We start from the raw sequence: 26,030 nt of genomic DNA, 5'->3' as shown, positions 1-26,030 counted from the left end.
CACATGCCACAGGCACTGTGTCAGGGGCACAGGCCCCAAGACACGGCAGAGTGGCGAGGAAGATGTTTTCCCTTATAAATCACCAAGAACACAAAAATACGGAAGTAGTATATAAAACAGGATACATACTAACTAGAAAGGCAAGGCCCACTAAAGAAAAACTATTTAAATAAAAAAGGATATAATGTTGAGTTATTTTAAACAGTCTTATAGTGAGAATGTGTATAGAATTTTTAAAGGAAAAAACTCTACAAAATAAATCAGTTCTTTGAATGTTAAAATGGGCAAATGAGACAAAGTATTCTTTTTTTCATAAATGTCCCTGAAACATTATATTTCTCCTGATGTTATAGAATTAACCTTAACAACTGAAAAAACTCACCTGATATGTTTCTTTGGCCTATCACCTGGGAAATGAAGGAAAATCCCAGGCAAAGGGAGACGTTAACATTTACTGTAAAAGCTCTGATCTTCTGATTACTGTCCTTGTTCTACAGTGCTAGCTATAAAACACCTACATTCAGTAGCTTCTCCACAGCTCATCTCCACTAACACCACTCTCATCTTAAGGACAAACTGCAGTATGACTTTATTCAATCATCACATGGAAAATACTGACCCACATTTTGTTTTTCCTGTTTAGATCCATAATCCATCAAAGACCCTGGAGCTTAAATTCTTTTAAATTAAACAAAAAATTACTCATGCTAAGGAAGAAAAAAAGACTTGCAGAAAAAGAAAATTACCTAAGGAACATTTATGGTGATTTGGTGACCTCATAATTCTTGCTTCTGAGACCTCAGCTTTAAATCCAGTTGGCAAGAAGAGTACTTGGCTTCTTTCCTTATCAAGTATAATCTATTCTTCACTAATGGAGACACATATTGCATTAGGTTTGGTTTTTTAAAAATAAATTCATTACAAAATGTTGATTTATATCAAGCCAGTGGTCATTTAAATACCTCATAAAAAAGAACTATTGATCAGGCTCACACAGAGTGTGTTGTAGAATGGATAAGTGACAACAGTTCCTGAGTAAAGGCTTTTGATTCCAATTTTTATACAGTTTTTAATTATATCACCTTATATATTGCTTTACTGTCTTTATTTTTATGATACTTTGAGAAGTTACCCTATCAAACACAAACACCTATTTTATTGCTAAAGTGATTAAAACAGCATGTCAGAAAAGACAAGGAAACAGACCATGGACAGAAGAGCAAAACAAGCTTCACATATGTAAGCTTGACTTGTGACAGAGGCAGCAGTACAGATCAGTGGAGAAAGGATGGGCTAGCAAATCAATGGTTCTAACTTAATGTACTTAAAAAATGGCATCCCCCCCTACCAGATATAAATTCTACAGACTAAAAACCCAAACCTAAACAGCAAAATTTAAGACTGCTAAAGAAAAGAGAGAACATTTTTAAGACCCTGGGTAGATTTCTTAAAAATTATTTTTAAAAAGCCAAAGAAAAAATAGTAAATAACAAATTATACACTAGAATGTAAATATGTGTTTATCCAAGGACACCATTAAAAAGTGAAAAGCTGAACTAGATAATCTATAATGCATAAAACTGAGAAAGAATTATAACCCAGAATATATGTGTGTATATTTCTGTGTACAAGTAGACAAACAATTCACTGAAGAGAAGGTCCGAATAGCTAATAAATATAAGAAGATGACTCTCACTAGTAATTAGAGAAATATAAATTAAAATGGCAACGAAGACTGTCGATAAGACTAGCAAAATTAAACTACCGAGTGATGGTGGGACATGGAACAACAATTCTCTATACCTTCGTATCTGATTCTACACTGATAAACCACTTTGGAAAGCAATAAGCAACACCAAGCAAAGCTGAAGATTCACATATCTTATGACCCCCTAAATTCCATTTTTAGGTAAAAACTTCAAAGAAATTCACATGGATGCACAAGAATATTCATAGCAACATTATATATAATAGAGGAAAAACAATCTCTCCATTAAGAATGTGATATTTTCGTACAATAAAATACGGAACAGCAGAGAAGGCAAAAGAACATATACATATATATTACCATAGACCAGTGGTGATGAACCTATGGCACTGCTTGGCACAGCTGGCTGTTTGAATCACTGAAAGCTCTAAAAGGTTCACCATCACTGCCATAGACAAATCTGACAACTAATGAATGACAAAGACCAGCCCAGAAAATTCAGCTTTGAAACTATAGAAACTTAGACTATATGTTGTTTGGGAAAATACATATGAGTAAATGTATAAATAAATACACAAAGACACTACATTCTGGATAATGATAGAAGGGAGATGTGATCAGGGAGGGGGGTAGGTTTTGTTAGTGCTTATTTACTGAGTAGCAGATTGATTAGGATTCAATGTATTATTCTTCACACTACATTATCTGTATGTCAAAAACATTTATAATACTTTTTAATTTTTTTCTCACCTCTTTTTTATTAATGCATATGTTATACAGATTAATGGGTCTCATTTTGGCAGATTCATATATGCCCATTATAATATTCTTTAAAAAGAAAAGAGAAAATAAAAGGAAAAATGTATGTGCAAAGGAGAGGTTTTAAGGTTCCTATAATTACAATATACTTCGCTTCTCTCAGAGAAGCAAAGGTTTTTAATTAAAGCAGCACTAGTAGGGCAAATAGACAGCCAGTTAGTAATTCACCCCTTTAGCTATATGTCTACCTTTCTTTTCTTTTGTGTCTAAATTTACATTCTACTATCTCTGGTCCCTGAATTTATATGTAACACTGAAAAAAGCAAAGGTAGGACTTCAATTCCCAGGTTTTCCTTCAATCACTAGAAGAAAGATAAACTTACATTCCACAGTTCAAATACTGTAAAAATAATCTCATTTTTCCCTAAACAGAGACTATCATTTTAAAATACTTCTTATAAATTTATCAGTGGCTAATGGCAGTGAAGAAAATTAAACAACTTAATTCTAATCTAATTAACTTCATTAATGACTGCTGTATAACTGTCAACCATTAAGCAAACAAAAAATAAACCATGAAGACTTAACAAAATTTTAATGCCATTATTCAAGGACACACAACCATCTGAAAGAGATTGGACAGGCAAAGAGATCAGAAAGTAGCCTGATGCATAAACTGAAAGGATATAAAGCAGAGCCTGCTTGATTTGGAAGGAACTGCTTGATACACAGCACAAGTGCTTACAGAAGTAACTACAGAATATTTCTCAAGGATTTATCATGACACTGGATATGGTGTTCCTATTAATTAACCTCACAGAAAACTCAAAAGGCTCACAGAAAACTCAAATGAAAAGGCTTAAAGTCAAAATTCACAAAAGAATTTAGAAATAATATAGTTATCTCAACTCTATTCTCTAAATCCTTTGCTTTGCTAGCATTATAAAATAGCAAGTTATATAGAATTTGTTTAAGCCAAGGACAGGATCTTGAACATTCATCCAAATTATACCAGGTGTGGGTCCTGATCACAATTTGATGTCACTTTAAGTGTTATAATAAAAACAACTACAATATGGAAAAATGTACTGTATACACATACTATATAATAATGGATGCAACAATAGATGGGAAAGATTAATTAAAAACCCTGTAGACTTATGTTTAATCTTGACGTGCATAAAGAATGCTAATCTTCTTTCAGCGTATAATAATGTATACATTTATGTTAAAAACATTCCTTCTCAGATTGAAAATATAAGCTACTGCTTTTTCTCTAGGGAGACCACATGAAATGTAAATCATTTTGAAAAGTTCTATTCACTTCCAAATATGATGTGAACACTCATCAAAAAATGTTTGTTATTAAATATAGAACAATGGAATAGAAAACATGGTTTATACTTTGCAAAGTATTGCTCTAGCAGATCAACTTCCTCAGCTCAATAGAAATTATTTAGAGAAAAGATCATTTTCAGAAATGAATTTTTAAAAATTTTAAAAATGAGTTTTTAAAAATGTCTCAAAATTGTTTCAGCAACCTCATGATTTACAAAAAAGAACTGATGACACATTTTTATATTTAATACAACTATTTTTACCTAGAAAAATAGCACAGTCCTACTTCCTAATTCCATGAATATCATGTTCATATTCACTTTCCAGTAAAAGCACACAGAGTTCTATCAACTGTATTCATGTAAAAACTGTCTTTTTAATTAATAGTAGGCCAAGGCTAGGAAAAGTGCTCTCAACTTTTCATTAAGAATATGACATAGGGGCTGGGGATCTAGCTCAGCGGCAAAAGCGCCTGCCTGGCAAGCACAGGGTCGTGAGTTCGGTTCCCAGTACCAGAGAAAAACCAAAAAAAAAAAAAAAAAAAAGAATATGACATAGACCAGGTGTGGTGGGACATGCCTGTAATCCCACCAGCCTGGAGAGCTGAATCAGGGTGATTATAAATTCAATCCCAGGTTGGGCAACTTAATGAGGCCCTGTCTCAAAATTAAATTGGGAAAACAGATCAGTGCAAAGGCCCTGGGTTCAACTCCCAGTACCAAACCACATTAAACCAAACCAAACCAATCTAAAATACAGCAGGTCAGTTGTGGCCCTAGGTCAAACTCTAGCACCTTCATGTAGACATGACCTACAGTTTCCTGGGATAATTTGTGGCTACAGGTATCAAGCAAAAGTTAAATATTCAGCAGCAAAATACATAGCCAACTGTCTTTTCTGCATTTGAATGTCACAAACTGCTTAAGGGAAGAAGAAAATTAAAGTTAGTAACCTCCCACTGTGTGCTGGACTCTTTTAAGTATACTGTTTCATTGTTAAAACTATTTTATGGAACAAAGTATGGAAAGTCACCTGAGAAACTAATAAACATGGTTCCCCGTGATACGGAAGTTGAGAATCCAAGGAATGTGGAAAGGGGTTAACACTTTCCATGATCCACATTTTCTAATGTTATTGAGTTGTGCTTAGGTATCACACCTACTTAAAACATTAAGTTAAAAAACATAATCAGAAAAAAAAATACAAAAATCTATAGAACAAGAGAACTAAGAGAAAGCCAAAACAAGAAAAAGAGGGAAAAAGACAATCTGTTAGTTCTAGATCACCACCAATTCACTGAATTCTGCTGTAACTCATTGATGTGAGCAGCAAGCTGATTCTGGTCTATATGTATACTCTTCTCTTTTATTTTACTGGACTTTGGATGCATTTTTAAGCCGACAAACTAGACACTGTTATTAGTATTTTATAGAAACCATATTTGATTAGCTGTATGTACATATTAGCTTTATTCCTTCACTATTCCTTGTTGTATCTCCTATATCTGATTCTTCTTGAAATATAACCTTTGGAAGTTCCTTTAGAACAAGTCTCTTAGCGGTGAACTCCGTTTTTGTTTACACAGACATGTTTTATTTTTATCTTTGTTCTTAAGACTGGGTTTCCCAAGAGATGCAGAGAAATGTTGGGTGCAAGATGTTTATTAGGGAGTCGCCTCTGAAAGGAAGGAGGGGGAAGCAAGACTAGGCAGAGAAGAAACTGCACTATCACAGAGGATCAGACTACCACACTGGTGGAGAGCCCTGAGCAAACAATAACCTTCCCAAAGTCCTGTATTGGGCTAAAATGCCCAGGCCTTTCTAGTCTGCTGAACACTGCTGGATGCACACTGCCAGGGAAGCACAGGGCTAAAGATAGGGCAGATTCCTGGAGCCCAGATGTCTGCCGACTACAGCACGTGCACCTGAGCAGATTTTCCTTTGCAGGAAAATGTGGCAGTGCAGCTCCATGCCTGCTACAATTCTTTTATAAGCTTCAAAATTTTAAATGAAAAGTGAATTTGTTTCAATATTTTAAAGATACTATTCTGTCTTCTGACTCATTTAGGAGCCAGTGGTCATTCTATTGATCTTTTAAAGATATTCCGTCTTTGTTTAGAGACTGCTATTTCACCAAAAAGAAGATTTATTTTTATTGTGCTCCAGCCATACAGTAGTCCCAGCTCCTTAGGGTGCTGGTTCCAGATCATAATGATTTTTGTTTGTTTGTTTGTTTTTTGGTTTTTCTCCGGTACCGGGAACCGAACTCACGACCTTGCGCTTGCCAGGCAGGCGCTTTTGCCACTGAGCTAAATCCCCAGCCCCCATAATGATTTTTGAAGTGAGGGATCTTTGGAGCACTCCCCTACATCATGTAAGACCTACAATGTCTGGAACTGTGTGTCTTCCCAGAGTCTGTAACTGACTCAGACCTTAACTGCTGGTGCTTTTAAAGACATTGTGAGAAGTCATACTGTTAAGGAGATGGATGAGTATGTTACCTGTTTCCAACTTTCTACTTTGGGGCAAACCTGTTAGCTCATCAGCAAATTTACAAAATATTAGTTAGGTCAATTACCTTAACAGTACAGTCTACAAAGTCACTGACAGACTATATATGAATCATATAAGGAAATAAAGTGAAAGATTTCATAGTTGGGATGATTAAACTGATGGTTAAAAAAAAGGTACCCAGAAAAATCACAATATATTTTAACTTGTTAACTGATACAAAGCTAAGTCTTTTATTTAATTGCATTTATGTAAAGATGTACATTTGTTAGTCAGTTTTCCATTACTGTGACAAAATATCAGAGATAATAAACTTAAAAGGAAGAAAGGGCCAAGTATAGTGGTACACTCCTATAATCCCATAACTCTGGCAGCATGAGGCTGAAGGATTCCCCTTTTAAGCCCAGCAACTTAGCATGACTCTGTCTCAAAAATAAGGGGCTAGGAATGTAGCTTAGTGCCAAGACCCTGGGTTCATCCTCAGCACTATAAAAAACAGAAAGGGAAAGGGAAAGAGAAAGAGGGAAAGAGAAAGAGACAGAGAAAGGGAAGGGAAAAAGAAAGGAAGGCAGGGAGCAGGTTGGTTTATTTTGGCCCAGTGTTTCAGAGGTTTCAGTCCATTGTTGTTTGGCCCTGTTCCTTTGGGCCTGTGGTGGGAATGTTTGGTGAAGGAGACTGCTCATCTCATGTCGGTTGGCAAAGTGTGCGGGAGGATGGAGAGACAGGGAGAGTCAGAGGAAAAAGAAGGAAGGAGGGAAAGAGGGAGTGGGGAGGGGGCATAGAGAGGGTGAGGAGTAGATAGGGAGAGGAGGGAGGGGGACAGACAGACACAGACAAAGACAGGGAGAGACAGAGACACATCAGGGTCTCAATATACCTTCCAATGGCACACCTCTAATGACCTAACTTCCTTCTATTAAAGCTTCTACCACCTCTCAACAGTGCCACGGGCGGGCAACCAAGCCTTTATTTACCACAAGTCTCTGATGGACATTCAATACCCTAAGAGTAGCCTCTGCCAGAGAGTATTCCAGTTTTTTCTCACACTTATCCATGATCCATGATTTCAAATTTGATTAGAGTTAAGAGAATTCAAATATATCTAAAGCAATCTAAATGCAAAATCCTAGATTTTTTACAATTCCCTGAACCCAGTCATACCCCCAAGACGAGAACTGAATTCTGGGCCTTGTGATCTAACCGTGAGCTACAGCCCCAGTGATTTTAAATTGCATTTTGAAATATGGGAGATTTCACTAAATTGGCCAGGCTGGCCTTGAATTTGCAATCATCCTGCCTCAGCCTCCCAAGTAGCTGGGATTACAGGTGTATGTCATCAATCCAGTTTAGCGGTTTTGACAATTTATCTTGCTCATATCAACTTCACCAACAATCTTTTTCTCCAAACAATTTGCCTTTATCAAATATGTCCAAAACAATCAACTTAAGTTTTCATGAAAACACTGCTTTCATTTCCAATGTATACTTTATTAGTCTATTTAATATTCAATTCTGTATTTTGCTGACATACTGTACTGTCATAAACTGCTCTTAAAATATAATCAACTATTAATACATAAATTTTACTGGTGGGAAGAGAAGTATGGATAGTTTTCCAAAAATTTGCCATCTAGACCAAGCATCTGCTTGCATTTGTTGTTGGTTTATTCTATAGAGGGCTTGAGAAGTATATTCTAAATCAGCAAGGTGGCTAATCCAGAAAGTCAGTTATTTTGAGTATAACTGGTATTTGTTTACAGCACTCTGATCTGAGTCTTGCCTCTTGGTTCTATTTCCAGCAATCAGGTGTTTTGACACGAGTAAAGGGCAAATTTGAGTTCTCAAGAAGACAAATAAGCCACTGCACAAACAGGTGTACATTTTATGGGAGAAGGAAAAGAAATGTAAAGAACTGGGAAAAAATCTGCAATGTTGCTCTTCCCCTTATTGTGTCCCTTCTGCTAGCACTACTAGAATTTGTAGTAGGGGCTGGGAGAAAGGAGGCATGCAGAGGATAGCTTATGAGGCTCTGCTTTAGACCTTAGGGAAAAAGCTTAGTATTTTCAGATTTTCATCCACTTTCTCCACCCAATTACACTGCAAGTGTAAGCTTCAAAGCAGGACCAAAAATGGATGTAAGACAAACTTCTAGATGGACAGACACACCATCCTTCCAAATAACACATAAGCAATCAGTTAAGCACCGGAGCTCCAGATCTGCAGCCATCATTCTCCTTCCATAAGGCATGCAAAATGTGATTGTAATATACACAAAAAGAATGTGTATTGCATGCAAAATGCTGTATTGGGTGGTATTTCTAGGACATTATTTTTATTTTTTCCATAATTTCCTTTAGGATTAAAATGCTGTATTTTATTTTAGGGTAGATAATGAAACATTTTGTCTGAAAAACTGAAGTAGCTACCTGGTTAATTTTTTTGGCAGGGCGAATGGGTGGTACTGGGGATTGAACCAAGGGTCTTCACATTAAGCTACATCTCAAGCTGCCCGCCCCTGCTTTTTTGTTAAATTTTGAAGCAGGGTCTTGCTAAGTTGTCTATGCTGTGCTTGAACTCATGATCCTCATACCGTAGTCTCCCAGAGGACTGGGATTACAGGTGTGTGCCACCACACCTGGCTGATTACTTCTAAACTGTAATCCTGAATTTTTCCTCTCCAACATGTAGAAAGACGTATTTTAACTTGCCTAAAAATTTTCATTAGAAGTGCTAGAAAAGTAAACTGTTCTAAATTAATTTTTGTATAGTACTTACTAAACAACTCTATTTTTAGATATAGGGTAAAATCAATGCTATATCCTTTTAAATTGCTTTCATTGTTTCTCCATATTTTTTGAAGAAAAGACAATAAAAAATTAAAAATAGGGGCTGGGGATTTAGCTCAGCGGCAAAAGTGCCTGCCTGGCAAGCGCAAGGTCGTGAGTTCGGTTCCCGGTACCGGAGAAAAACAAACAAACAAACAAAAAAAATTAAAAATAATTGTGCTTTAGTCACAGAATCACTAATTCCCATATTTATTTTCCTCCTAGGTTATGAATTTCTTCAAGGCAAAGGCTGTACTTTATTCATCTTTGAGTCCTTAACAACCATCAATATGCCAGAATAACAGATAATGGATGGTTTTGTATTAATGAAAAAGTTTTATAAAGGGAAAAATAAGTTGTGACTTACAGGAAAGCAGTTTCTAGACTCATTTAAAACTAGAATTGAGAAGAGTTTGAGAGATTATTCAATCTAATCCTCTAAAATTTTAGAGCTGAGGAAATTATAACCTAGCCTAAAGATAAAAAACTAGTCAGAGCTACAGTCACGACCAGAACATGTTCCTCTGAATAAGCCTATTAGTATTTCTGTGTCAAAGAGATGTAAAATGATTTTACACCTGCAGGCTTTGGAACCAGTTCATATCCCAGCTCTATCACTTACTATATGACTGGATAAAATGTGTATCAGACTGTTTTGCAATTTGCAAACTTAAGTAAAATCTAACTGACTAAGATACCATGCTATTGAAATTATTTCCTTAAATTGGTATGATGAATTTATATTTTAGAGACATGTCCTTTAAAGTGGTATACTAGAGGTTACTTTCATTACTATAGTGATATAATAATAATAGATTTTATTGAATATCCTTAATATCATAAAATATAGTAGAATAAAATGACCCTCCAAAGCAGTAATGAGAATGCAACAGTGACAATTTATATGAGACAAAAACAATCCTACACGTCACCAACCACTGTTAGGAAAGGAATTATCAAAGGTGATGTACAATAATGCTTGAGGGGGCTGGGGATTTAGCTCAGCGGCAAAGCGCCTGCCTGGCAAGCGCAAGGTCGTGAGTTCAGTTCCTGGTACCGGAGAAAAAACAAAAACAAAAACAAAAACAAACAAACAAAAAAAATAATAATGCTTGAGGGCCGGGAATACAGTTCAGCAACACAGTGCCTGCCTGGCAAGCATGAGGTTGTGAGTTCGATTCCCGGTGCCACACACACACACAAAAAGTACAACAATGCTTGATGTGGATCAGAGACTTATAAATAACAGCCTAGTCCCAATCTTCTCAATGCTTGGTCTGTAAATATAGCTCTGTTTACTGGAACATTTCCATTTTTTTATTTATTGTTTATGCCTACTTTTGCAGTACAGAAGCAGAATTGAGCAACTGCAACAAAACCCATATGGCCCGCAAAGCCTAAAATATTTACTATCTGACTCTACAGAATATTTACTGTGCCCTGCTTCAGATCATGGCAAGTACAGTTATTTTTTTCCTAAAAATATAAAGCTTTTTGTACACTAGGTATGTTGCAGTTAAGACAACTGAACACACAGTTTAGGTAATTCTGTTTAACAGAGGCCAGAATAGTCACTTGTATGCATCAATGTATTTCTCCAAAAGTGCAATTCAACAGTATTTTTCAACCTTGTAAGATAGTGTTAATAGTTTCTATAAATGCCTATAAAATTCCTTTTTTTTTTTTTTTCTTGGATTTTTGAGACAGGGTCTCGCTATGTAGTTCAGGCTGGGTTTGAATTCACTATGTAGTTCAGGCTGGCCTTGAATTCGCTATGTAGTTCAGGCTGGGTTTGAATTCACTATGTAGCCCAGGCTGTCCTTCAATTTTCGGCAATCCTCCTGCCCTAGTCTCCCAAGTGCTGGGATTAGAGGTGTGCGCCACCACACCAGCTATTTAGTTTTCTATAAAACAAGAGATTTAGAATATTATTTCAGGGACCTTTCATTCTTTTCCTCTATAACAGAAATAATTTGGTTTTAGGAAGTTATGAACAGGGTATTTACCATTTTAAAGATTTAAGAGCCAAATTTGGTGTGGTGGTACATGCCTATAATCACTGAGATACTGAGGCAGAAGGATTTCAATTTCGAGCCCAGCAGGGGCACCTTAGCGATTGTAACAGTTAAAGTGGACTGTCAATTTGAGTAGCTTGGGAGCTGCCAGGGGTTCACTGAAGTGCGTTGGTAGGTGTGTCTGGGTGGGTCAGGCAGGTGTGACCTGGAGGTCTGTATCTGGTCCTGGGCCCTTCCAGTCTGCTGCTGTTCACTGGCTGTGCTTTCCAGCCACCAGGAACAAGTATCTTTCTCCCCTACACCCTTCTGTCCTGATGTTTCTGCACCAGAGGTGGCCAACCATGGACTGACTGAAACCATGATCAAATTAAATCTCTCCTCTTGAAGTTAGTCAGGCACTGTGTGTACCATGACGGGAAAACTGACAGTGATTTAGCAAGACCCTGTCTGAAATATAAAAAGGGCTGGGGCTGTAACTTGGTGTGAAGGCCCAGGGCTCAATCTTTATAGTGTTGGGGTAAAAATTAGTAGCCAAAAAGAAAAACAAAAGGTTAGTTACATATTGTATTTATATGGAAGAATTAGTCACTGCCTTTAATGATGGAAGCATAAAACATACCCCTTTTCCTGATGGTCCTTTCATAAATAATGTTGGTTCTTTTTGGAACTGCCTGGTAAAGGGACATACTCATCAGAAAAATAAAGCTAAAATCATAACAAATTAGAATGTTATTCTGCTATTTTTGTATTTTTCTAAATTAAAATTAGATAAACAACAGATGGATTGCCTTGTGTGGCTGGAAGAATAAAATGATGTTTTTCTATAAAAATAATTTTTAGAAATCTACAAATGGCTCTGATGTGAATTTGATAGACTCAGCTAAGCTGCTAGTACTATGGTAACATATTTTGATTACTGAAACAAAAGTTCTAGTTTCAAAATTCCTTGGGATAAAATGCATTGGATTAGATGGCTGGAAAGGATTGGATGATTTTTTTTTTTGAGACATGGTCTTGCTGTGCAGTTCAGGCTAGGCTTGAGCTCACTTTGTAGCCCAGGCTGGTCTCAAACTTGCAACAGCCTCCCGAGTACAGGGATTACAGGCATGTGCCACCATGCTCAGCCTGAAAAAAATTAAACTTTGAAAATCAATGTCTAAATTTAATAAAAGATTCTACTACAGAATATAGGGATGATACTTTTTCAAATCTGAAGAATTATATAGCTTAATTTCAAAAGTTAATATTGAAATTGTACTTTGTGCAAAGCACTCTAGTAAGAGGTTTAAATTTATTTTATGTAATCTCCATAGCTATTCATAAGGGAGTTGTTATTGTATTTAACATATTACTTCCTGCAATTTTCATGATAAAGCCAGGATATTAACCCAACCTGTAGGGCATGAGCCCAGTTTCTCTTTCTTCTTGCAGTGCTGGTGATCAAATCTAGTGCCTTGCACGTGCCAAGCAAATTGTCTACCACTGAGCTATACTCCTACTCCAAAAGTCAAATTTTTATACTAGTGTTAAATTATATTCAAAGCTATTCTAAAAATATCAACAACTACTAAGAATTGTAGTTATTTTAGTTACTTTTCTCCCTGAGACAAAATACCCAATACCCAAAGTTAAAGAAGGAAAAGTTTATCTGCCTTAATTTGTAGAGGTTTCAGTTCCTCATTGGCTGGCTCCAAGGCAAGGTGGCTTTGCAGAGAAGAACAGTTCATCGCAGGCAGAAAACAGCAAAAGCAACAAGCAAGGGGGAAAACAAGCCTCTTTATGTCTCTTATGTTGTATGCAGGCTACCTGCCCTAGGGCAAGTGTAGCACTCAACCCTTAATCCTAGCCAGCGATACGCCAAACCAATCAGTGGAGTGATTTACTAATCACACACCCTTAATCCCAGCATCATACACTCTAGATTCAGCCACCTCTGAAAAGCCCACCCCCTATTACTGCATGAGGTTTTGGGGGGACATCTAGATACCAGTTATACAGTAACTCTTCCATAAAATGCTTTGAGTCTCTCCAAAAGCATTAAGTAAACAAAGAATTACTATTAGAGGGGAAAAAAAAAATCCCCCAAATAGCTGGAAAATTACTAATGTTATTTAAAAATACATAGGAGCTAGGTGTGGTGGTACTGACCTGTAATACCAGTGCCCTGAGAGGCTGAGGCAGGAGGACAGTTTGAGCCCAACCTGCGCAACTCAGCATGACCCTGTCTCAAAATAAAGTTTTAAAAAGGGCTATGGATGTAGTCGATGTGAAGGTCCTGAGTTTAGTATCTAGTAGCGGGAAAAAAAAAAAAAACCAAAAAAAAAAAAAAAACAAGAAACAAGTAACAAATGAAATAAACCCCTCAAACTAATTCTTTTCCTCTATACAGATCTACTGAATGTAAAATTCTATATACAAAGTAACCTGGACCTGCTGCCTCAAAATATGATTCTTTCCTACTAATATCCTGACAGGTTGGTTAAAAAGTAACTTCCTCTAAAATAAATACAAAAATGCCCATCAGATAAACAGCCTAACCACTGGAACTGTAATAATTTTACAAGACAATTAACAGGTAGGTCTGGTTCTCAATGAAGGGATGCTGTAGAACTGACAGGAGACATCAGGAGGCCATTTTGCACACTACCATTGTGATGCTATCATGTTTCTGGATCATAATGTTCCTATTATCTGATTCTAGACACACCACCGGGACATCAGTAGGGTCAGAGGTCAGTTTAGCTGCTTGCTGTGCTAGAATAGTTATCACCCCAGCAAGCTCATCTGATAAAAGTCCTGCGATAACCCAGATCAAGTCCTTGTGAATCTGTACACAGGATCCAACAATAGGCGGATTCTTCACTGTGTCCTCCAAGTGCTGTTCTAAAGTTGCTTCCATGCTACCGGCTGTCCACCCTAACTCCCCCAAAAATAATATTAAAAAATTGTAGAAATAAATTTCACTTCATTTAAACTGTAAAATTAAACACACTTTTGAACAAGCCAGGTTCAACTCTGCATATAATCAGGGTATATTTAATTAATTCTGAATTTGAGCACTAAATATTATCTTGAAATATTATTTAATACACATTAAAAATTAGTGTTCTAGCCAATAACAGTGGTCATAAAATCTTGGAAGTGAAACTGTCTTTAGCAAGAATATTCATTTTGAAGATTTAAAAATACTTTATAACCAGCCTATTTTTCTACAAATTATAAACTTATATACATGTAACTTGCATTAAATCGAATTGATATTTTGAAATTATATGATAAACTTTACAAACTGATTTTTCAGATATTCAAAATCTTCAGTAATATGAAATGATTATAAAGCAACCTCACCATTTTTAATCAAATATACTCAAATATTATTTCCTCTAAGTCATATAAGGAGGCTATTCTATTATTGCTCAATATACTTAAGCACTTCTCATTAGTAATTCTCATCAGCACTTCTTCTGTGCTCTTTAGGCATGCTGAATGATAGCCAATCTTGTTCAATTATTTGTGGCTATTCAAAATAAGAATTTAATATAAAGGTGCTTAACTTCACAACTCTAGGATTCCTTGTTAATTTCCTACCATTTTGTTTGTAACTCTGTATTGTCTGTACTGCTCTTTTGCTATTTTGTAAAAGGTTGTCTGTCGTTAATGTTTTCCTCCTTTTATTTTTAAAATTAAAAAAAATTCTGTATAAAAACTAATAAACATCCTAGTAGCAACTATTTTAAAAATCATAAAGTAGAATAAATACTGTATAATTTCATGTATGTGAGGTAAAGAGTAATCAAATTTCTAAAGACAAGTAGAATGCTGGCTGCCACGGGCTGCTGAGGAGGAGGAATGGAGCTCCTGCTTAGTGCACACAATCATAGTTTGGGAAGATGAAAAACAGTAATTTCACAATGTAAATGTAATGACTCAGAACTGTACATTAGAAATGGTTAAAATGTTAAATTTTATGATACATATTTACATACACATATGCAAACATATTAAGATTATACACAATAAAAACTAATAAATGGCTGGCCCTATAGTTTTTAGTGAGCTACAGTATGAGTGAGAACTATAGTTTGCTCTCACCTCAGCTAACTGACTATAAACCACTTGACTTCTTTCTGCTTCAAATGCTTTAGAAAGTAAGAAGTCACATGTATCCAAGTGTTAAAAACCATGAGGTAGGACAGTGAAAAATGCCCCTTCCATGAAGTTTAGGAAAACCTTTCTATGCAGAAAAAAAGGCCAGATTCTCCAACATCAATAAAAAGTTCCCAAGGAAAAAAATATTATTAGAGAAACAAATAAAATTTTAAAACCTAGTCAACTTCCACAATTTCTTTTGTGTCTTTACTTTGAAGATATTAGGACAAGCCTTTACAGGAAGATGTCCCAATCTTCTGAAAAAGCGGACAGCTCTTATATAAAATGTAAGAATTATAAAGCCAGCAAGAGAGGAATCTCCTTATTTGCAGACAGTAAGATTTCTACAGAGTATCCAAGAGAATCCATACATAATTACAACTAATAAAAGACTTCAGCAGGGATGTTCAAAGATTAATATACTAAATCCACCGGTGACATTCTTTTTTTTTTTTTTGGTTTTTCTCCGGTACCGGGAACCGAACTCACGACCTTGCGCTTGCCAGGCAGGTGCTTTTGCCGCTGAGCTAAATCTCCCGCCCTTTCCCCTCGTGACATTCTTGTACACCAGCAATAACCAATTTAAAATACAATAGAGTTAGCATCCCACTCACAATTATAACAAAAACTATACGATATCTAGGAGCAAAGGAAGGAATAAAAACATAAACAAAAAATACTAAAACTCAGTAATGCAAAGATGGCAATTTCCCCCAAATTCATTTACAAATTGAAAACAATTTCAATCAAAGTTCTGATAGTATTTTTCATATGAAATTGGTTCTAAAATTCATTTAGAATAACAAGGTGCCAAGAGTAACTAAAACAGTTTTTAAGACAAACATGGTAAAAGAAATGTGCAACTGACACACAGAACCAATGAAACAAAGACCTTAAAAATCAAGCTTGGCACCTGATAGAGGTTGTATTATGACTGACAAATAACAGTTCAGAAAGAACATTGCTTACTTATACAGTAAAATAAGATTATGTTTTTTTATAACAGAGACAAAAGCTTCAAAGGATTACAAATGTGAATCAAAAAGCAAATTATAAAAACTGCTAGAAAAAATATGGCAGACAACTTTCATGATTTTAGAGGCATGAAAGAGTTCTTAAAACATAAAAGCAAGCACAAAGTCTAAGCAAGAGATCAAGAGATAATATCTGCAATACAAATAACTGAAAAATACCAAGAATATGTTAACAACAGCAGCAAAGAGCAAATAACAGAGGCATGGACAAAGCTGACACATAAGCAAGTCACAAAAGAGTAACCTGAAGTGCCAGTAAACGCATGAAAACATAATCTTATTAGTGAGAAGGGAAATGTATATTACTAAAGCATGAGATACCATTTCAAAGGTTGGCAAAAACTTAAAAGTCTGGGAATACCAAGATAGGGGAGAAGGGAAACTCATACTCTGTTGTGAATATGAACTGAATTACCACTTTGGTTGAAGATGCTTACATCTTACATTGCAATAATTCCACTTCTGGTGAACAGCTCATGGAAACTTGTACACAAGAAAAACAAATATTACCAGAATACTTACTGCAACATAGCAGAAAAATTAGAAACTATCCATTGATAAAAAAAGACTGAATAAAATGCAGCACTTTTACACAATAGCATACTACTCCAGCTAACATGAACAAATTAGCAGTATAGAGATCAAAATGTGTTGTCTCAAAAGCAAAACTGAGTGAAAAAGTAAGATATAGAATGACCCTATTTGTACACATTTTTAGAATTTCCAACACTGCAAGTTTTATGGACATATACTCACTAACAGTATAAAATATTTGGGAGAATGATAAATACCATATTTATGATCAGGGTCACCTCTGAGAAGGAAGCATCAGCTTTTATACCAGATACAGACAGCTATAGATGTATTTGACATAATGTGAAGACTTTAGGATATTTAGGTTGTGAGTACATGAGTACTTATTTTCTATACTTCTATATATTTGAAATATAACATAAACTTCCTTAAAAGGAAACATTTTAGAAATGAACTAGAGCTGCAGTATTAACATCAATACACCTCAAAAATAAAATTTTAAGTTAAAAAATCAAGTTGAAGAAACACACATACAGTATGATGCCATTTATATGCTATGTACAACAAACAGTTTTTAGGCTGGGCATAATAGTGCATGCCTGCCTATAATCCCAATTACTAGGGAGGCTGAGGCAGGCAGATTGCAAATCTGAGGTCACCCTGGGCAACCTGGTGAGATCTCGTCTCAAAAAAAATTTTTTTATAGCTACATACATATTGGTATATAGACTAAATCTATAGTTATTTTTTCCTCTTTTAGGCAGTGCTGGCAATCAAACCCAGGACTTCATGCATGCTAGGCAGGCACTCAGCCACTAAAAGCTACATCCAGCCCTTCCGTGAAATTTTGAAACAAGGTCTTGCTAATTTGCTCAGGCTTGCCTTGAATTTGTAATCTTCCTACCTCAGCCTCCGGAGGAGCTGGGATTACAAGGCTGTGCCAGCACCGCCACCTGTGCTGTTTATTATTTCTTTTAAAAGCTTGAAGCAAATACTCCATTTGCTAAAGCTACTAGATGATTTCTTTTAAATTTTGATATTATATATGCATAAATAACAGCAATAATAATAAAAGGAGTAAGAACAGAGCTAACGTTTGAGTACTTACTGTACATTGGGCACACTTCTAATTGTTCATAAATATCTATCTATCTATCTATATCTGTATCTATATATATCTCCTAAAAATAACCCAAGAGGCGGGCTCTATTACTATTTTCATTTTATAGATGAACAGAAAGGGGAAGTTGATCCAAGGTTATAAAGCTAGTAGATGATAAAAGTAAGATATGAAGTTAGGATCTTTGCTTTGGAGTTTAATATCTACATTATTATATTCCTCCTCTCTTTTATATATATGTTGAAATATTTCATGGAAACACTTTTAATCTATGGTTATCAGGAAAAACATACATACATACATTTATATAGTTTAAACTGGTTTCTAAAGATGCTAAAGGAACTGTAAGAATGTCTTGAAAGGAGCAACACTGCATTGATCTAATTTATTACTTACATGTTTATGGTTTGATAATCTTAAAAATTATTTCATAGTCAAATATTATTTCTTTAATACCCCTTCCTGTATTTCTAGATAACATATATGGGAAAAGATTTGACATAATTCCATAATCTTTCTCTTAGTTAAGACAAAATTTGATTACTTACCTTCAGGTTTGAAAATTCATTAAGAGTTTTTAGTAAGCAACTGTGGTAAGAAATTTAATAGAATTTCAATTATTCATTTTTTCCTGGTCTCTTAATTTTGAATGGGCTTATCTTTTAAAACATTACAATAAAATTATCATTTGTACAGTCCGTTTATACCACAAAGCAAACAGAAAATTGGCATTCTCTATCACTGAATATGAGCAGCGACCATGTTTTAACTCCATATTCCATGTCCCCAAGTAGTAAGGTCACCATTTCTGTAAGATTATCTCTTCTCTATCTATAAAACCACATTCTCATTGCTACATTTTACTAACCTACAGAACATGCATTCAAAAATGAAAAAGAACTTCTCGTTTGCAAAGAGTTTACAACCTAGTAGGGGAAAAGGACAAGTGAATAAAAATTATCTATAATATGTAAGTACTTTATTAAAGTATTTAAGCAGTATTAGAAAAACATAAGGGTTGGGGGAGATGGAAAGATAGTGCACTTCCAATAAGAAACCTGGAGCATGATGAACAGGAGAATCTAGCTAAAATATTCTCTGATGAAAACTTGTTTTAAAAGGAGGAAGAGGGTAACCACTAGAGTATAGGTTCTAGGGAAGGATTTGTAGGAGAGAGACACTCAGTATCAATTCCTCTGAACTATTTTCCTTCGCTACATTCCTCTCCTAAGACTAAGTCCCAGCTGGTAATTTACTAAGCATAAGCAAGCCACTTAACATTTTTAAGCTTCAAAAGAGATGAACGTTTAAGAACTTTAAAGTAGAAAGGGAATTCAAATAAATGATCTGAAAAGTTCTTTTCTAGAACTAAGATTCTATGATTCTATGAATACCAGAGGCTCTGAACTCTTTAAAATCCAGCGTATGTCATAAAAAAACTCTTATGCAAATAAGAAAAACTAAGAGTTTGCATAACTGCATTATATTATCTTTGCAAACTATTCAAAATTAATGTCTATTTGAGTATCAGTAAAATTTCTACAAAAGACAGTTCCTTTTTTCACCAGTATTGGAACAGTATTTCTCCCCTAAAAACCTGGACTTCTAAAGAATCAATAAAGAACTGTTCTGTTTTGTGATACTGAAAACAGACTGCTTAAAAGCAAAGCTTAGACATGTAAATTGTCTTTTAAAATGAAGAAGGCTTCAGAAATATGTGTATTACAGACTTACTATATTTGCTGTCTTTGCCTTAAATTTTAACGTGCAAGTTGAAGGGTTATGGAGAGTTTTTAAAAGAATAGTTAGTAATACACCTTTTTTCCACTATCACACATTGTGAAATTTATAACAACGTTTTCCTTACCTGATATGGACATGGAATGTGATATTCTCTGCAGCGTTCTTGTATCCATGTTGTTTCCCAGATGCCACGGTAAGCTTGCTCATAAAAGTAGCATCCAATTACAACCAAGAGTGGTACGAGATACAGAATGCTGAAAACACCAATCCGGATCATAAACTTCACTAATTTATCTTGGTTTTCCTTTTCTAATGGAATCTCAATTCGAACTCGGTTTAGGGATATAATGCCGGCTAAGAGGAGAGAAACCCCGACTACCACATATAGGCAGAGAGGGGCAAGAACAAAATATCTCAATGCATCAACATCGTAGAGGCCAACAAAACACACGCCACTAATATTGTCACCTTCAATTTTATTCATCGCTAAAAGGATGATAGTCAGAGTTCCGGGAATGCCCCATGCACTGGCATGAAATAGCAGTGCTTTCTTCTCAATAGCTTCACTACCCCACTTTGGCACAGCTGCTAAAAACCATGTGATGGTAAGAATTACCCACCATACACTGCCAGCCATCGTGAAAAAATAGAGTACCATAAAAAGCATGGTGCAGGCTTTGTTATGAGATCCTTGTGTCACGGTGGAAGCCTTATACTGTGCAGGGATGGAGGCATTGCAGGCTACTCGGTCCTCAAGCAAAAACCCAATGAAGAAAATTAACGATACCATCATATAGCAGACTGCATAAAATATAATAGGCCTTTCAGGATAACGGAACCTTGTGACATCAATCAAAAAAGTTAAAAAAGTAAACAGTGTGGCAGAGAGGCAAATGATTGAAATCAATCCTATGAAATAGCGAGCAAATGATAGTTCTTCTCTCCTAAAGTACATATTGGGACAAGGAGGTGAACAATCACGCACGTGCAAAAAAGAATAGCCAAGATCAGGATCAATTTTTAACTCTCGGGGACACCAAAAACCATAGTCCCTCTGCACTGCCACTGGGGCTCCTTCAGTTGGATCTCCAACTAAATTCAGATCCACAAGTCGAGGATATGGCTCATCACAATCTGGAAACCTAAAAAAACACAAAATGAATCATTTTTACTTACAAGGAAATCTACTGCCACCTAATAATTTGGATTGTGAAAGTTAGCACTCATGATCTTTTATATTCCTAAATTGTTGGAGGGCAATTGTGCATGCAGAAATAAGTGGTGATACCTTGTTTGTGGGCCATACAATCAAGTTTTAAATAGCTGGCCAAAACATGTCCTCGTTTTAAACTTAGGGGTTTTTTGCCTTCAAAATCAGCACTCTTTATTAAAAAGTTAAACACAGTCATCAGTTGTGAACAATACAGATAGACAGATAGATAGATAGATAGATAGATAGATAGTGTTTATTTAGGACACAGTTTTAGAGTATGATTTTGAAATATAAAAATATATGGGTGTAATTATATAGCTCCCACGGAACAGCAGCTAGAAGTTTATGCATAAGAGTTAAAAAATCTTCCCTGAATGTTCAAGGTACTGTGAGTTATATTAGCATTAACTATCTTTACAAGTGGCTCAGCTTTCAGATCTTCTCATTTTACATTCACTCTCTGCTTAGCCTATTGACTAATTAAAGAGCTTGTAAGGTCTCTAACGTCACTGAGTTCTTTTTTGCCATCCTTGGTTCCTCTCCAGCCCACAGTACTCTATTTTCAAACTTTGAGGTACATAAGAAAAACTTGAAGATATTTCTAAAATCCAAATTGCTAGTCCCCAACACCACAGATCATACTTCAGAATGTTTTTGGTTGTAAAATAAAATCTGTATTTTAGACTTGTGTATCTGATTTATTTCACTTAACATTATGTTCTCAAATTGTATCTACATGCCTATGAATGACTCAAGTTTATCTTTCCCTTATTAGAACACATATAATATAAATATATATTATATATAATTTTAAAATATATACGGGGGAAGAGGGAGAGTAAGCATATAAAAATAGTACATAAATGGGAAGCAGGGAGAAGTTAAAAAAACTACCTAAATTATCTATTCTGTGTTTTCAAAAATATTTTAAGGTACATGCCAATTTGTTTCATTTCAGTTTCTTTTATTTGTTTGTTCTTTGTAAGAGAAAATCTTTTTATCAATGACTTGTATGCTGAGTAACATTTTGGCTATTCTTTTGAGATCATGACACACAGTATATTAACCATTGTTATTCTCTATTTTGTTATTAAGTTTGGTTTCACTTTTTCAAAGAAGAGTGTTTTTATATTTTCTTTATTAGTATCTACTTGTATTACATTAAAAAAATTTAAAAATTTTTAAAATGTGTGTTAACAAACTTTCAAAGGTAAGTGATCCACAGACTTCAGAAAGTGTAATAACCTCAAGATAAAAAAAAAAAAAAAAAAAAACCACAAGAGTTTTGTTGCAGATATACGATTAAGGGCCCATTCTCACAAATACCTTCAATTTTCTTGCCAATTTCACTTTCTAAGACTTTAGATTCCCGCTAACTAGTTGTTTATAGTTTTATATGCATCAAATAGCTTCCCAGAAACTCTCACAGATGTTAAGTTTGCCAAATACATACATCTTTTTTTAATACAAACCACTTTCTTCACAGGCCTTGGAATTATCAGGCCAAACTACAGAAGTTCACAGTGTAGTATCCCAGGGCTAACAATAAAAAGATAAAAAAAAAAAACAAAGAAAAACAAGAGACCGTAACTTACAAATGTAACACAAAATATAGAAGGAGAGGGAAATTTATAAACGTAACACAAAGTACAACAGTGTGAGGCATAAGTCAATCATAATCTATGTAAGATAAAAAATGATAAAGAAAATAATTAATTGTATCAGGGAAAGCTGTTGTGAAAGATTTCACAGAGTGAGTTTCTCATTACAGGCTTTGAATCAGTATTTCCCAGGATTAGTACTGCATATGCCAATCAGCATTCTAAGAAGCAAATGCAATCAAACTCACAGTGCATTTTGCATTACTGGACTATGAAATGTGCATGAGCGGTGATAGGAGATGAGGTTGGAGAGATATGCACGTTTCTTTCTCCTTTTTATCAGTGTATTTTATCACGATGACTAACAGCAATATAATTCAGAATCTGGACACATTTTTCCCACCACTTTGCCTTGTCCAAGCCATCATTATCTCTTCCCTGAACTTCTGGGAATAGAAGCAGGAGGACTTCAATTCATCTCCATTCCCACATAACAGCTAGAGTGAAAACAGGCTTTCTGCTTTGTTTTGTTGTTGTTGTGCTGGGGATTGAACCCAGGACCTCATATATGCTAGGCAAGAGTTGTACCACTGAGCTGCACCCCTAGCCTCACAGTGGGCCTTTAGACAAGCCATTCCTGAATTGATGATCATGTCTCTTCTCAAAACTCTCCCTTCTTCCTACCTCATTCAGAGGCAAATTCAATTTTCCCTGCAGAGCTTTACAGACCTCCTGCCCCAGTACCAGCTCGTATTTCTTCCCATTCTCCCTCACTCACTTAAGCTCCAGCCTCTTTGGTCTTCTGCTTTTCTATGAATTTGACAAGCAGACTGTACTTTCAAAGTCAGAGCCTCTGCACTTGCTACTCTGTTTCCTCTGCCTGGATGTTCTCCGCCCCCGCCCCCCCCCCAGGTATCTGTTATCATTTATTCTCTCTTTCCATTTAGGTCCCTGGTCAAGATCTTATTATTAAAAAGCCCTTCTGCATGACTCTATAGAAAAATAATCCCTCTGCTCCCTTCTACTGTATCTCCTAACTCTATTCTTTCTTGTTAGAATTCATAACTATCTGACATTAACTACTTACTCATTACCTTTCTCCACTTACCACTCTCCCTAGAATTTTAGCTCTACTGGAACAGGGACTTCCTTTTATTCACTGCTTATCTTCAACATCTAGAAAAGCAACTGTCACACCAAAGACATTCGACTGGCATTTGTTGAACTAATAAATACTAAATGAATATATTCATATAATCTTTATCCAGGTAAGCAAAAAGGTCATCTAGAAGGAGTGTGAAGTCAGATTTGAGCTGAGTAAAAATAGTGGCAGAGATCAGATGAAATACATACATATTTAAAATATGTTAAAAAAATGGAAAACTACGTAAGGTAGTATGAATGAGATAGATAGGAAAGTAGTTAGGTAAAAGCAACAGAATTTATAACTGATTGGATATGAGGGTTGAGGTTAATGGAGAAAAAAAACCAAAATATGACTTCCAAGGAATTAAAAAAAAGAGCAAAAGAAAAAATCAGTTTTGGACATATAGAAGCTGAGGTATCTGAAACAAATACAGGCTAAGATTTTCCAAAGGTTGATGGATATGTACCTTTAGAGCTTAGCAGGGAGAAAATATGGCTACAGATTTAGGTTTAGGATTCACTAGTATATAAACAAGAGTTAGAATCCATGAGATGAGACTCCAGGGAAAGCTGTGGAAAGAACAAAGAAAATAGGAACTGAACTCTGAGAAGAATGATAAGGGACAGAAAGAGGAAGAAGTTCCAAGAAGAAAATTAAGAAGGACTGGTCTGAGAGATAACAGGTCACAGACTATGCTCTAAATGATTTTCAGTAAAGGAGACAGGCTAAGGTTGAAGGGAATAAAGGTGTGAGAAGGTCTAAGGAAAGTGACAGAGATTTGACACGGACTGCGATAATGAACACAAATTTTCTTGACCAAGATAAGCAGTTACAAAGTAACAGAATTGCTACGGTTTGAGAATCATTAAATATACAGCATAATTAACTTGTAAGACATTGGCTAGATCAGTCTGTCAGAGGTCTGAAGAAGTACAGTGGAAATACTAACGCACTGAAATAACTAACAAGTTATTTTAAGTGATAAGCCACAAAATTTAAATTAAATAAAGAAATGAGATTGAAGATGTTCTTACAACTGCTATAGTCTCAATGCTCCCACTCATGTTTATATTAAAACTTAATCTCCACTGTGGCAATGTTAAGAGGCGGGGTCCTCGAGGAAGTCACCAGGTCAGGAAGGCAGAGCCCTCATGGATTAATGCCCTTGTAACAGAACTTCTGAGACAGAATTCACCCCCTTGCTCTCCTGCCCTTTGGCACCATGAGGACACAGCATTCCTCTATTAGCTACTGCCAGATCACAAGCAAAATTGCTTTTAAAAAATGAATGTTGTTTGTAACAAAAACCTGGGAGTAACCTAAATGACCAGTGGGAGACAGCTAAATGATGATGTTACTATAATTACTTAAATGATATTAAGTTTTAATTAGCAATTAAAAGGAATCAGCCAGACCTAGAGATACAGACACATGTAAAACAAAAATAAAAACAAAAAATCTTATGTTGTTTGTAGATTGGTATACAAGGTGTGGTCAAGAACTATGGCGACTGTTTAAATTTTTAAAAATTTCACTACATTAAAAGATACGCTGCCTTTAATGTCCTTTGCTTCCAACATACTTATCATTCCTGCAACCTTCTGAAGCAGTTCTGGAAGTTCTTTCATATCTTTAGTTGCACTGTCGTGGCTACCTCAACGTCCAGAATGGATTCAAAATATTTATTTTTCATGGTCATTTCAACTTTGGGAAAGAGCCAGAAGTTGCACAGTGCCAGGTCTGGTGAATGAGGTGGATGAGAACACATCATAATGTTTTCAGGAGCCTGCCTTTCCATTGGACAGCACTTGGCAGATTTGCTCATCGTAATTTTGATCATGCCGTGTTAACACACAAAAAAAGACTTCCAGAACTGTTCAAACAGTGGCAAAAATGATGAAATAAGTATGTTTGAAGCAAGAGGGAATATTTTGAGAAAGATAAATGGCAATGTGTCTTTGACTGTTAATTTTTAAAAGTTAAACATTCACTGTATATTTTGATCATACTTCATAGATATAATAAGCATATAAAAGCAAACACAAAAATGATTACAACAAAATCATCATAATGATTACCTGATCCCTGGGGGGGGTTAAAGAAGGGAATGAGATCAAGCTGGGTACAAAGAATCTGCAACTGTACCTGCAGTATTTTATTTCTGAAAACAAAATCTGAAGCAAACATTACAAAATGTTAAAATTGAACAAAACTAGATAATTATAGGCACAGAGATAACTTATTATTCTTTAAGCTAGCGTATAATTATGACTAATACTATTCACTCATATAAAACTATAAGAAAGTCTAATAAATCCTCAAACCTTAGGAAAT

General features: G+C 35.4%; 1 protein-coding gene across 1 annotated transcript in view; it reads right to left on the bottom strand.

Moving 5' to 3' along the window:
* Fzd3 (frizzled class receptor 3) overlaps nt 1-26,030 on the bottom strand; it is a gene marked incomplete at its 5' end in the record, with an annotated part of 59,420 nt that overhangs the window by 20,130 nt on the left and 13,260 nt on the right. Inside the window, 1 exon segment of the mRNA XM_005373776.2 lies at nt 19,860-20,877. Within this exon segment, the coding sequence (XP_005373833.1) occupies nt 19,860-20,877 (1,018 nt within the window).

Source organism: Chinchilla lanigera, unplaced genomic scaffold, assembly GCF_000276665.1.
Source record: "Chinchilla lanigera isolate Chin_1 unplaced genomic scaffold, ChiLan1.0 scaffold00002, whole genome shotgun sequence".
Taxonomy (NCBI): domain Eukaryota; kingdom Metazoa; phylum Chordata; class Mammalia; order Rodentia; family Chinchillidae; genus Chinchilla; species Chinchilla lanigera.
The sequence above is the reverse complement of the archived record's forward strand: the minus strand, read 5'-3'. Positions and strand labels throughout refer to the sequence as shown.